Raw genomic sequence first — 13,114 nt, 5'->3', positions numbered from 1 at the left:
CAGGAGCAGTGGGATGTGGAGGGGAAGAGGGTGACTCCACTTCCCTTCTCCCCACTCCCAGGGGCTCTCCAGCCTTCCTGTGAGCACAGGTGGAAGGACTGGATCTGTCCTCTCTGATCCTCCTCCCACAGTGCCTGCCAGTATTCATGGGAATGTCCTTTTCTCTCCTGCTCTGCCCCTGGAGAACCATTTTGAAAATGAGAGCTGGTGAGACCTCTAGTGGCCAGGAGACACCAGGCGCCTAGGACCTGCACCTGCTGTCCTGGGATTATGTTAAACAGGGTTTAAATCTGGCCATCTTAGGGAGGACACCAGGACTCCACATCTGCTCTAACCTCAAAGCAGAGCCTGAAATTACAGGCAGATGCTCCACCCAAGCCACACCTGCAGGGAGGAAGTAGGAGACTAGACACAGAGCTTCCTGGCCCCTATGACCCCACTGGGGAAGGCTGCGAATTATCCCAAGAGGAATTCTTGCAGCCCAGCTGCCTATACCTCAGCCAGCTTAAGCTGGTTTACCCAATGCTCAGTGTTTATGAAAACAATACCCTGGTGTCAGTTTTCCTGTCAAGACCACCAGGAGGTGTGTGGAATCTAGTTCACACAGACCCAGGTTCTTTCCATCAGCCCTGGACAATAAGAATTGATGTCTGGCACCAGGTTCAGCTCTGGGCAGTGAGGTTAAGTAACTTGCCTGAAGTCACCAGCAAGGTGGTGGTGGGTCTGCAGCTGGCGCAGAGGCTCCCAGACCCCCAACAGGCGCGGGCGCCCCCACCCTACACCATACGTTACCTGTGAATAATACCACTTAAACCCCGCAAAGTTTTGCCCTAGATTAGGCTGCATTCTTTTCGCACCTGGCTCTTTTGTAAACCCTGAAATTGTCTACAGACAAAGAGGAGAGCCCAAGGCTTAGGATAAGAAACCACCATGCAGGAGGTTTGAACAAGGTGTACCCAAGCTTCTATAGCCTCCCAGATTAGTGCCAAACACAGACAGATCTCAACAGCCCGGGGGGCTGGGATGGGACCAGGGACTTTGGGCCAAAGCATATAGATGAACTGGAGGGAAAGCATAAGGTTGCCTGGAGACAGTGGGTGTGAGATTAAAGTGCAGTCCAGTATCAGCAGAAGTTGCTGCACTATCCGAGGACTAAGGTCAGAATGCTGACTTCTGGCGAAGTATCTTCCCAGTATGTGAGATAAACCCCTAATACAGTGGGAGTTTCATGACTCAGCTCGGGTATAAAAGGAGTTTGGGGGAGTGGGGCTTTCAGGACACTGCTTTTTCCGCATCCCTTTAATCCAGGTGAGTAACCATACCTGTCTAAGGTGGGGCAGCAGTTGAGGGTAGATCTAGCATGAGACCTATTTCTGGGATTTGACTCCATGGCAGTAGGGAGCCTCCGCTGGTTCTGGAGGAAGGGGGAGCAGAAGGTTAGGAATGGCTCCTGGTGTTCCCTGCGGGACTGACTCCCAGTCTCTGCATTGCAGGCAGGACAAGCTGAAAATCCACATGCGGAAGCACACAGGGGAGCGGCCCTACCTGTGCATCCACTGCAACGCCAAGTTCGTGCACAACTACGACCTCAAGAACCACATGCGCATCCACACGGGCGTGCGGCCCTACCAGTGCGAGTTCTGCTACAAGAGCTTCACGCGCTCTGACCACCTGCACCGCCACATCAAGCGCCAGAGCTGCCGCATGGCGCGGCCCCGACGCGGCCGCAAGCCTGCTGCGTGGAGGGCCGCCAGCCTGCTCTTCGGGCCCGGCGGCCCGGCCCCCGACAAGGCGGCCTTCGTGATGCCCCCCGCGCTGGGCGAGGTGGGCGGCCACCTGGGTGGCGCAGCCGTGTGCCTCCCGGGCCCCAGCCCCGCCAAGCACTTCCTGGCAGCGCCGAAGGGCGCCCTGAGCCTGCAGGAGCTGGAGCGGCAGTTCGAGGAGACGCAGATGAAGCTGTTCGGGCGCGCGCAGCTGGAGGCTGAGAGGAACGCGGGGGGCCTCCTGGCCTTCGCGCTGGCCGAGAACGTGGCGGCGGCGAGGCCCTACTTCCCGCTGCCCGACCCGTGGGCCGCCGGCCTGGCCGGCCTCCCTGGGCTCGCTGGCCTCAACCATGTGGCCTCCATGTCCGAAGCCAACAACTAGGCTGGTCCCTGTCGGCTCCAGCCCACCAGCCCTCCAGTCCTTCTCCCTCCAGGCCCGCTCTACCCTACCCCATGGATCTGAACTTTTCATTTTAAAAACACAAAGGGAAAATGGGAAAAAATAATAATAATAATACTATCAGTGATGGCATTTTCCCGGGCTCCTAAAGCAGCTGCCTCCTTTTGCTGGTCTGAGACGGGCATCTTTTCCCAAAAGGCCAGGAGCCCGGGCCTCCCTCCCTGGCTGTCTCTCTGGCTTTCACATAGAAACTTGCACTGGCCCATGCCACAAAGAACTGGGTGCCCAGGGGCACTTAGGAGCTGGGTGAGTTACGAGGGGTCAGGGGGTGGTTGGCCTGGTGCCCAGCCAGACGGAGCAGGAGGAGGTAGGGGCTGGGCATGCACCTTGGTTAAGCCCCACCCCCTGTGGCAGAGTCTCTGCCAACACTCCTCTGAGGGCTCATTTTCCAGTCTCCAGTGGCCCCGGGGTCTTTTTGAGAACTACCCACCTGCCACATAGAAAGAAATGCTCTATTGGCAGGGAGGCCTCCTGGAACCAGTCGGGAACCAGGCTCTGGAAGGTCAGGGCCATTTTTTCCCTGACCTGTCCTGTGACCTTGACAGGTCAGCCCTCTGTAGCTCAGTGTCACCTGGCTATGGAAGGGGCTGGTAACTGAGGTTTCCTCCCTCCACCTCTAAACACGTACACACGTATCCCCCCAGAGAATCCCAGAGATGGTAGGAGCTTTGTACTCCCCAAGTCCATGGGGGATCAGTTTATCTTTCTGGACTTAGTTTTATCACATCCAGCTCTATATTAGCATATTAGCATAGGTGAGAAATATGGCCAGACTAGACAGAGGTCAGGTCATCAGGGGAGCTTCTGAGCTTCACCAAAGCCCACAGGCAGCTCTGTGAACTCCGAATGCTACCCTACCTTCCCTGCAGACCGATATTCATGTCTGGACCCCTGGGGGCACTATTTAGTGTTTACCCCCATCTCCAGTGCCCCCTCCAAGGCTGTGCAGTGTCTTGGGGCTCTCAGGGCCAACATCGAAGAGATGGGGGCCACCTCTTAACACCTGACAACTGTCTCCCCTCACCCTGATTACTGAAAACAGACAAAATACCTGGTTTTCTAGGGTTTATCTGTTTTTTGAGTTGTGAGTTCCTCAGGGCCTTGGCATTGCTAGTGATGGTCCCCTCTGCTGTGTGAGAAACCCCTCAACCCCTTCCTCCTCCCTCTGGGGATGAAGTGGGAGTATTTGGCTCCCCTCTTTTGACAAAAGGGCTCAGTGCGGGGAGGTGGAGGCCTCTGAGGTTTGAAGGGCTCTGTGAGTTAGAGCTGTCACATGTTCTCCTGGTTCTTGAGTTTGCAGCAGGTCCTGAAAAGGAAGGCTCTGCTGGCCCCGTGCCTTCCTGACCTTCTCTCTCCTTCCCTCCCCTTTCTTGCCAAGTTTGCTTTGGTTTCTGAGCAGCCCAGAGAGGAGGAGGGTTCATCCCCAGGGAGGGCCCAGGGCTGGAGTCCCCAATCCCTGTGCTGTGGGCACAAAGAGACTTCAGCTCTTCCTGTTGCCTTGGCTTTTTCCTGAGCAAAAACACAACAAACAAAAAGGCCAGAGAAGAGCACAGACTCTGTCCCTCTCACAGCTCTCCAGAAGAGACCCCCTGATTCTTCGCACCACCGGATGCCACTCCAGCCAGCAGGATTGCTACACACACCCTCTGTTCTCAGACGTCATCTGCCTGGGCAGCCGCCTCTCAGATTCCTGTCTTCGTTTCAGACACTTTTCTCTGAAGCATGCCCATGTCCACCAGCCAGCGTGCCCATGTCCCCCCCATCAGCCAAGCGATTGGGGCTGAACCAGACTTTAAAAGAGAGGAGGAAAAAAAAAAAAAAAAGGAAACATGAATAAATTGGAATCCAGTGGTGTTGGGGCTTTTGTTTTTATTTTGTAAAGGTGATGACTTCTTATAAACTCAATTTTTCAGATGACTGGTTAGTTCTTTCTGTTTTTTCTTGGCTGCAGTTTGGAATTGTACATTGTAAAATATCCAAAGATGTTGAGTACTGTATGATCAAGAACTTGAAGCAAATGGGTTGTGGGGGGAGGAGTGGTTGTGTTTTTGTTTTGCTTCAATTTTTTTTTGTTTTTGATGTTTCAATTTCCCTGTCTGTCTGTGGGAGAACTTTGGGATTTTTTCTATTTATAACTCTTTTTTTATGTGATTGCTCTATGTAAAATGACACTCAACAAAGTTTGCCTTAGTGATTCAAGGGACAATCTTCCATAACTTCGGTCGCACGCCACATCCCGCCGAGAAAAATTTTCTGGCCTATTTATTAAACAGTATTAATTGACTTGATTAAATTATATTGAGAGTCGCACTTCTGTGAGATATGACTTCTGAAAGTTCACAGGACAGCAACAAGCCAGTCTTAAGGTTTTTGACTGTTGGGTGTCATAAACTTAAAATAATGTCAAAGACACCTTTACAAAGGAAAAAAAAACAAAAAAAACCTTTGACCCTTATTTAATACTTTAAAGGACAGTGTTTTGAGTAAAAGTGAGCTATGCTTGCTTAATGGCCTGGTGAGATTGATTCCCCCTTCCAATTGCCGTTTCAGTTATCCGGGGGTGTTGCATGGTAGGGAGGGCAGAACTCAATTCTCAGTAGTCTCTTACATTCCAGATTTGTAAGGCATGGTTGGATCTTAAGCTTTGCGGCATCTGTGGGCCTGAGTGTGAGGTGTGTGTGTGTGTGCGTGTGTTCACAAACGTGTGCAGCTACACCCCAGGGTGTATGAGCAAGGGAAGTCCTACCAGTTCCCCAGCCTGGCGTCCGGAGTAGGCTCCGGCTGGCCCTGCTGCTGTCTGGGTCTCCTTCCTCTCACTTCCCAGTGCTGGCATTGGCCTCCTCCTTTCTTCACCTGTGCCTCTTTCCCAAAGAACATTAGATCCTAAAAGAACCTAAGGTAAAGGAATATACTTCTGTCATTGAATGGAGTCAGCGCTACTTACGACCCACAGCCCAGACTCTTGGTAACACTGTTCTTCGAATTGCATTTCTGGATAACCAAGGGTCAACCCGGAGCCTCTTTTCTGTTTTTGATTCCTTTCTTACTGTAGTAGGCAACGTCTATGCAGTGTTTCTTGGTACAGAGAAAAGAACAGATCCGGGTTTCCAATTTAGACTCCTCCAAGTTGTGTGTCTTCAGTCTAATCACCCTTCCACTCTGGTCCTCACTTCCCTAACCTCTAGTAATAAGGGAAATGGAGTAATCAGAGCTTCTCAAAGTTCTCCATCTAAACACCCCTCAGCAGAGGGGTCCAGCTGGTTGGCAAATTGGGAGCGGAACACTAAAGAAATAGCCCAAAGTAACCTATCTGTAGTGTAAAACTCTGAAGTCTCCTATTTTGGCTTTGAAACTCATGCGTCTGCATTCTATTACATAACATTTGTCTTAATATAAACACATCGTTTTGATCGACTTGCCAGTTAAGTGAATTGCCTTTTCCCCAGAATCTTCCAGTGAAGTCAAACCGTTCCTTGGCCACCCTACAGCTTTGAGAGGCCCCAGCCCATGGCTGAGGGCTCAGGGGTAAGCATAGCCCAGTGCAAGAAATGCAAGGCCAGCTGCTCATCAAGATTATGCTCAGCTCGGCCATTCTAGGATCGTGTGGTCCTCATTCTGGGGGTCAGTGTCCACTGAGTGACATAGGTGAAGATGGAGAAGGAGAAGGGAACTGGGCCCAGTGGGCCTTGACCCCTGGGTGCTCCTGATCTCCTGTGAGTAAAATCGCCTAGCCCTGGCCAGGTGGGAATTCCATGGAGCCCGGCCATGTGTGACCTGCCCCCTGGGACCCCAAGGTGCTAAGGGAGGTGAGGTCCTGACACAAAGAAGCCTTCAGTGGAGGGAAGAGGGAGTGAAGGAAGGAGGATAAGGCCTCCGAGGACAGGCCAAAGAAACATGTGCAGCTTACCTGGAGAAGAAGGCTTAAGAGACACACTCAAACAGGCCTTGGGACTTCTACAGGTGTGTTGGGGAGAAGAAGCATTCACCAAAAATTTGGCCAACCCAAGCCAATAGGAGAGAGATTGCAGGAGGCAACTGGGTGCCCAAAAAAAGGAAGAGAACTTCCTAACATCTGGAATTGTCCTAAAGAGGAACGAGGTCCCTCGTGAAGGAATGAGCTCTCAGTCAGCACAAGAGTTCAATACTGCTTCTCAAGAATGTTGGAGACTGGGCGCAGTGGCTCAGGCCTGTAATCCCAGCACTTTGGGAGGTTGGGGAGGAAGGATTGGATTGCTTGAGGCCAGGAGTTTGAGGATACAGTGAGCTGTGGTCACACCACTGTACTCTAGTTGGGGTGACAGAGCGATATACCCTGTATCAAAAAAAAAGAATACTGGAGAGGAGAGTTTCTAGGGTTCCTTCCATCTAATTTGTGAAAAGGTGAATACATATCCGCCATATGACCACGGAAGAAGAACCATGCCAGAAGGAGTGGGTGACAAGTGGAAAAGAAGCACTGGGCGGGTTCACAAAACTCAGCTTGGTGGCCCAGGGCTGCTGACCCCATTCTCCCTAAACCAGTCACCTGCAGCAAGTTGCAGCCAGAGAAGGGGACTCCATAGAAAAGCCGTGGTTCTTATTTAGAGCCCCCAAACATGTGACAAGAGAACAGTAATGACCCAATGGGAAATAAGACCCTCGTCTCAGGCCTTTATCTGACCGAGTCTGCCCCTTCCTGAAGGACAGAGCCCTTTACAGATCCCACTCCTCCTTTCCTGGGGCCTGGACAGCTTTTCCTCCCTGAGGGACCTCTGAGCTCACTGCAGAACAGGCAACCAGCACGTAAGGGGCGCTTCCAGAACAGGGCACAGCCGGGTGCCCTGTACGTGTCCTTTCCCCTCTGAGAGCAGGTGAAGTTGGGACTTCATAAGGGCAGCAGGGTCAGTCCCCCTGCTGGAAGCATGAGCCGGCGGGGGTGGGGGGCCCTACGGAAGGGAAGTGCCAGGCAACACTCATGCCAAGGGACCTCCAGGGACCTGGGACATCCTGGGACAAATTCCAGAATGAGGAGGTTTGTATCCAGTGAATTTCCCTCCCTAACTCCTCTGTGTCCTCCTTTTCTCTGCTCCTAAGTCCCTCTTCCTAACACAACTGCCCCTCCGGGTATAGACACCCTTTCTCTCTGCCCTCCCCTCTGTCCCAACCTGCCCTGAAAGGAGTCACCAAATGTGAACGTGATTCAATGGCTCCCTCTCCTGGCCTTTGCCGCCCTGCTCCTCATTCAAGGTGGAAAGAAAGGCCCCTTGGCAAAGCACTGTCAGACTGCCAGCAGCAGACAAGCCTGGTTTCTCTGGGCAGAGGAGCCTTGAAATTGCACCCTGGAACAGTTACTGGCCTCACAGCTCCCACTCATCCCTCCCTCATCCCACTTCCTGGCTCAGAAAGGGATGGGGAATGCAGGACCTTTCGCTGCTTTCAGGTTTGAAGGCTGAGGACTGAGTCAGACAGGCATTTCCATAAATTGATGGAAGGAGGATTCCCTGGGGAGATCCTGCTCCTTTTCCCTCCTTGGCACACCCTGGGCAGGGGCTGCTATGACCTTGAGTGGCAGTGCCCACGTGGCCTAAACCAAAACATGTGGGTCCAGAAAGGGCCTGACATATAAAAACAAAACATCTCAAATTTGCCCTGGAAAACCTGGAACCTGACCACATTATCTGCAGCCAGACACACACACACACACACACACACACACACACGTCACCGGACAAATGGTGCATAGGCTGATGTCATCTCTCCTTGTAACAATAGGAGACACGACAGTGCATGAGCAAGACCTGGCAAAGCCATTTTCCCCACAGGTCACCCTGCTGGAATATGTATAATGCACACTCACATTTTCATCCTTGCACTCCCCTCTTTAACCATGAACTCTGACCCTGACAACAAAAACAAAAGGATAAACAAATAGGTTTCCAGAATAAGGAAGGAAGATAGAGTGAATTAGATCATTTTCCCATGTTCCTCTCACAATTAATAAATGAAGTACAAACCCTCTGAGTAACATAGGTGCCTTATGCCTTCTTGGAGACCCTTGCTTCCATGAGTCATCTGGTTTCAGCCCCAGGAGGCATGTATCAGCATCCCCATTCGTATCAGTCAGAGTTCTTCGTCAAACACCGGAAGTCACTTCAGCTGGCTTAAGTAGAAAAGGCATTTACTACAGGAAATTAAGTCTCTGTCAGAATTTTCACAAAAGCCAGAAGAAAGTCAGGCTGGCAGAGCCACCAAGATCAGTTGTCCAGGTTGCATACTGCACAACACCATTACATTTAGAGGCTGCCATTCACGCCCTAGACAGATTGGTACATTTGTGTACTAAACAATTTTCCAGCAGAGGGCAGTAAAGCATCTTGAAGGGGTGCCTAATTGTCTAATTTGCACAAAGTCACCAAGTAGACTAGGGGTAGCACGTGGCCTGGAAACGAGGAAGCCCAGAACCACCCAAGCCACACTGTGTCAGATCATTGCAGCTCAGGCCCTGGGCATGGGGACTCTGTCTTGTGGCCCCCCTCTCCACCAGTGTCTCCTGGGAAAATGTGTGCCACATTCTGCACTCCCTCACACTGCTCTCCACAGTGTGAAGCCTAATGCTGGCGCATCTGGTTGGGAAGAGCCCAAGGCCCATGCCCCCGCCTGATCGCAGCTGCCTGGGAAAGCAAGCGCCTGGCTCCGCTGGCCTGAGAAGGAAAGATTCATTATGTCAATTCTCCAACAGAAGAAGAGATTTGTTAATGCTGGGGGGCCTCAAAACGTGATATGTCCATGCCGTATTCTGCAGACGAGAGGCCTGAAGCTCCAAGTGGCAAAATGGTGAGGATAAGGCCACCAGGCAAACTCTAGCAGAGCCGGGACTGGAACCCAGATCCGCTAACCCCAGAGCTGGGACTGGAATCCAGAGCCACTAACCGCAGAGCCGGGACTGGAACCCAGAGCCACTAACCCCCTGACCATGGTGCCGCCCTGCCCCCTTTGAAGTGGAGGGCCAGAATGAGGCCCAATGTTCCCACTGGGAACAGAAGTCTATTTAGACAAAGCACATTCCAGCGGTCTTCCTCCTGATACCTCAGCCCTTTACAGGTATTGGTAAATACTCCTTCACAGTGTCACCCACCCCAAATCAAGGGAACACTGCCTTCCTAACTGTAAGCGCTGGTCAGCGTGGTTCATCAGCATGGGTGGTCTAGGTCCCCTCTCTCCCTCAGCAGCAAGTACAGCCATAGAGGCTTTCTCGTCACATTTGGAGTCCAGGATGCCTTTAATCCACACCTCCCTGCTATTGCTGAGTAGTCAGCTCTGTGCTGAACCTCCCTCCCCAAAATGGGGTTTCTGAATTCAATCAGCACTGCAGAGTCGGGTGTGTCTTGTAATTAAAATTTTTTTATTCTGCCATTTCAACATCCTTCCCATAGGAGCCACACTCGGAAATGCAAAAGTGCATGTTCATTTCCAAACGGCTGGGACTCCCAAGCAGGAGGGCCTTTGTCGGGGTAACAAGGACATAGCAAAATACGCCGCTGTGGACCCCCAGGGAACACAAGGGTTCACTACTTGACATCCTCCTCCAGACCGAGAGCTCCTGTCAGCTGGAAAGTATTTGGGAGGCTCCCACACTCCCAGTCTCAGTTCAGGTTTAGCCTTCCACCCTGGGGGGCGCTGGCAGACTGACCCAGTGCTTCTGTCAGGGTAAAAGTCCCAGTGTCACTCAGTGTTCTGGCTTAGCCTCTTCTTCACTCATAAAAAGGAGGTGACAACACTTACCTGGAAAGTCCCTGTGGGGTTTGGGTGGGACATGCGCAACACTGGCCCTTCCTGCCACTCAGTAGGTGCCCGAAAGTGTGGGTGTCTTTTCCTTTTTAACATCAATAACATTTAAATTGATCTTTCCTTCCCCTTTTCCTTTGCTTTTCTTGTGTTCTTAAAATGGAAAAAAGAAGAAAGGGAGGGAGGGGAGGAAAGAGAAGGGAGGGGAGGAAGGGAGTCAGGTTAGAAGGGAGTAGAGGAGGCAGAGGAGGAGGGAGAGGAGGAGGAGAAGGGGCAGAAGGGAGGAGAGGAAGGAGGGGAGGAGGGGAGTCAGGTTAGAAAGGAGAGGAGGGAGGGGAGGAGGGGAGTTGGGGTAGAAGGGAGGAGAGGAGGGAGGGGAGTCAGGTTAGAAAGGAGGAGAGGAGTGAAGGGAGGAGAGGAGTTGGGACAGAAGGGAGGAGAGGAGGCAGGGGAGGAGGGGAGTTGGGGTAGAAGGAAGGACAGGAGGAAGGGGGGAGGGGAGTTGAGATAGAAGGGAGGAGGGGAGTCAGGTTAGAAGGGAGGAGTGGGGAGGAGGGGAGTCAGGTTAGAAGGGAGGAGAGGAGGGAGGGGAGGAGGGGAGTTGGGGTAGAAGGGAGGACAGGATGGAGGGGAGGAGGAAGCCTGCTTCCAGTGCACCTGCAGGAGCCTCTTCCCCAGATCCTGCTCCTGAGGGCAGACTGCTACTGGAGTCTTCAACTCTAAGCTGAGGCACAGACAAGGGTGGCTGTTTGCTGGGGAAGTACAGGACAAAGCCAAGGGTGGAGAGAGAAGATGGTGGCTGCAGGCTAAGGGCTGTAGACTGGCACTGCCCCCCATCCCCATGATGACTTTCTGGCCCAGAATTCAGAAGACCCTGAAGATTAGAACTAGAACCTGGCTTTCCCGGTCTTTCTGAAGGTCTGCTTGCCAAGGTAGGAGGATAGAACACAGTTTAATGAACAGCTTGTTAGCTTGGCTTGTATGTTTAAATATGTAGCCATGTGATATGTGGACCTCTGGTATTCTTGCTCAGGCCCTGCAAGTGTTGGTGAAGGACTGACACTGGGAACCAGGCCCCGGAGGTTCCGTAAGTTCTATTTAGGAAAGATGTGATGTGTGGAAATCTGGATGGAGGAGGGGTGGGCTGGAGGCTGCATTTGCATTTTGACTTCATGTGATTAAAGGAGCTGACCTCTGTAGGGGGCCAGCAAGAAGTGTCCTCATCTTCCCACCACTTCCCTTCACCCCACTCTGCTGGATCTCCCTTCTCCAACTGTCTACACTTCTAGAGGATTCCATACCTTTTCAGGTCACTCACATGCAGGTATAAGAAAAGCTTCACTTTCAGTTACTTAAATAGCTTGGCCCAGTCTAATATCAAAGCTTCCATCTCTCCCCTATCACCACATTCCCACTCTACACTCCTTCGTGCAGCTCAGGCCTGGAGCAGGCTCAGGCAGGTGCAGCAGGGACAGATGTGAGGTCTCCTTCCACTCTGCACCACGTCCTTGTACACACAGGCTGCTCTAGGGACCAGCAGAGAGGAGGGATTCAGAAGAAGGACAAGGTCACACCTGCAGGTGGGCAGGGCCGTCTGAGGGGCAGGTGTCCAAACACTGGTTTGTTCCCTCCCCAATGGGACCCCCACCCCTACACTGTCCCCTCAGGCTGATTTCCTACAACAGCTGTGGAATCCCCATAAACCAACCTGGGTCCTGATGTCAATTACATGGGGGAGGATGGTCAAGCCCCTCCTTGTGACACTGGGAGCTGCACTAAACATCCTCTTGCCTGAAGGTGGGTCTCATCAATTGTATAACTAGTCCTGGGCCCCAACACTGGTCCCTCCTTGAATGGGGACCTACGACAGAAGAGACACTTGTGCCCTATAGACAAGTTTCTGCAGGCTCCACTGGGTAACCTGCTGGAAACTGAGACGCACTGACCTTTAAAATGCCTTTCCCTGGGGCAAGGCTGTAGGTCCTGGGGAAATTTAATTATAGTCTCCAACTTTATTTGATTTGGACATCAAAGACAAGCGTTTCTCTAATCTTTATAGTGAGACATACATAACAAAAAGAGCCCAGCAAAAGCACTACATGCAGAGACTTGTAGAGGGTGTTCATTCTTCCAATGCATCGGCCGAGGCTCTTGTATACAAGTGAGGAGAGACAAACTCTTAAGCAGAAAGGGGATTCCTTTAAAGGATACTGTAGCTCAAAAGACTGACAGGAAGTTGGACAGCCAGCCTTAGGAAGCAGGCAGTGACTGAAAGAGGCAGGACAGGCTGGGCACAGTGGCTCACGCCTGTAATCCCAGCACTTTGGGAGGCTGAAGCAGGAGGATCGCTGGAGCCCAAGAGTTCAAGATCAGCCTGACAATATAGTGAGACCACATCTCTACCAAAAAGTTAAAAATTAGCATGCACCTGTAGTCCCAGCTACTTAGGAGGCAAAGGTGGGAAGACTGCTTGAGCCCAGGAGGTGGAAGGTGCAGTGAGCCGAGATCATGCCACTGCACTCCAGCCTGGGTAACAGAGCAAGACCCTATCTCAAAAAAAAACACAGAAGCAGAATATCAATAAAATGGGTCAAGGTGATGGCCCAAGAATAGCCTTGCTAGGGGGCTGCCCCAGCACCAACACCAGCAGCACTAGAAGCATGACTATTGTGTCATCTGCACTACTCTCTCCAGATGCAAAGTCTCAGATAGGGGCATCCTAATGGCCAAGGCCAAGACACAGGTACCCCAATTTTAGCTGCCAAGAGACTGGAAAAGGATGTTCCTGACCCTCTTAGCTACTGCCTCACACTAGTACTCACTTAATGGATGTGTCTTCACAAACAGAAGTGTGAATGAATGCAGGATAACCCAAAAGTGACACAGCTTGAGTATACTGTTCGATGTATACAGAGTATACAGTTTGGAGTATACGGTGTGCTTTACCTGAGAAAAATGGTCACATCCCATTACTCTCATCCTTTCATATGAGAAAGAGACATCATTATGGCTTCTAATGCCAATAACAGCATCTAACCATTGGTTTAGAGTTTCATATTTCAAAGCCTCCTATTATGATTTGGGGATTTTGAAAATTTCCTTCATCATCTATTATTTTCAATCCCTT

General features: G+C 51.6%; 1 protein-coding gene across 15 annotated transcripts in view; it reads left to right on the top strand.

Moving 5' to 3' along the window:
- ZBTB7C (zinc finger and BTB domain containing 7C) overlaps positions 1–4,140 on the top strand; it is a 385,273-nt gene extending 381,133 nt beyond the window's left edge. For all 15 annotated transcript variants that reach the window (XM_054461071.2, XM_054461072.2, XM_054461069.2 and 12 more), the window contains one exon: positions 1,494–4,140. In XM_054461071.2, the coding sequence (XP_054317046.1) occupies positions 1,494–2,145 (652 nt within the window). In that variant the 3' untranslated portion in view covers positions 2,146–4,140. The remainder of the gene's footprint in view (positions 1–1,493) is intronic.
- Positions 4,141–13,114: the final 8,974 nt, after the last annotated feature.

Source organism: Pongo pygmaeus, chromosome 17 (assembly GCF_028885625.2).
Source record: "Pongo pygmaeus isolate AG05252 chromosome 17, NHGRI_mPonPyg2-v2.0_pri, whole genome shotgun sequence".
NCBI classification, from domain to species: Eukaryota; Metazoa; Chordata; class Mammalia; order Primates; family Hominidae; genus Pongo; species Pongo pygmaeus.
Note: the sequence above shows the minus strand (reverse complement) of the source record. Positions and strands in the feature narration are given on the sequence as shown.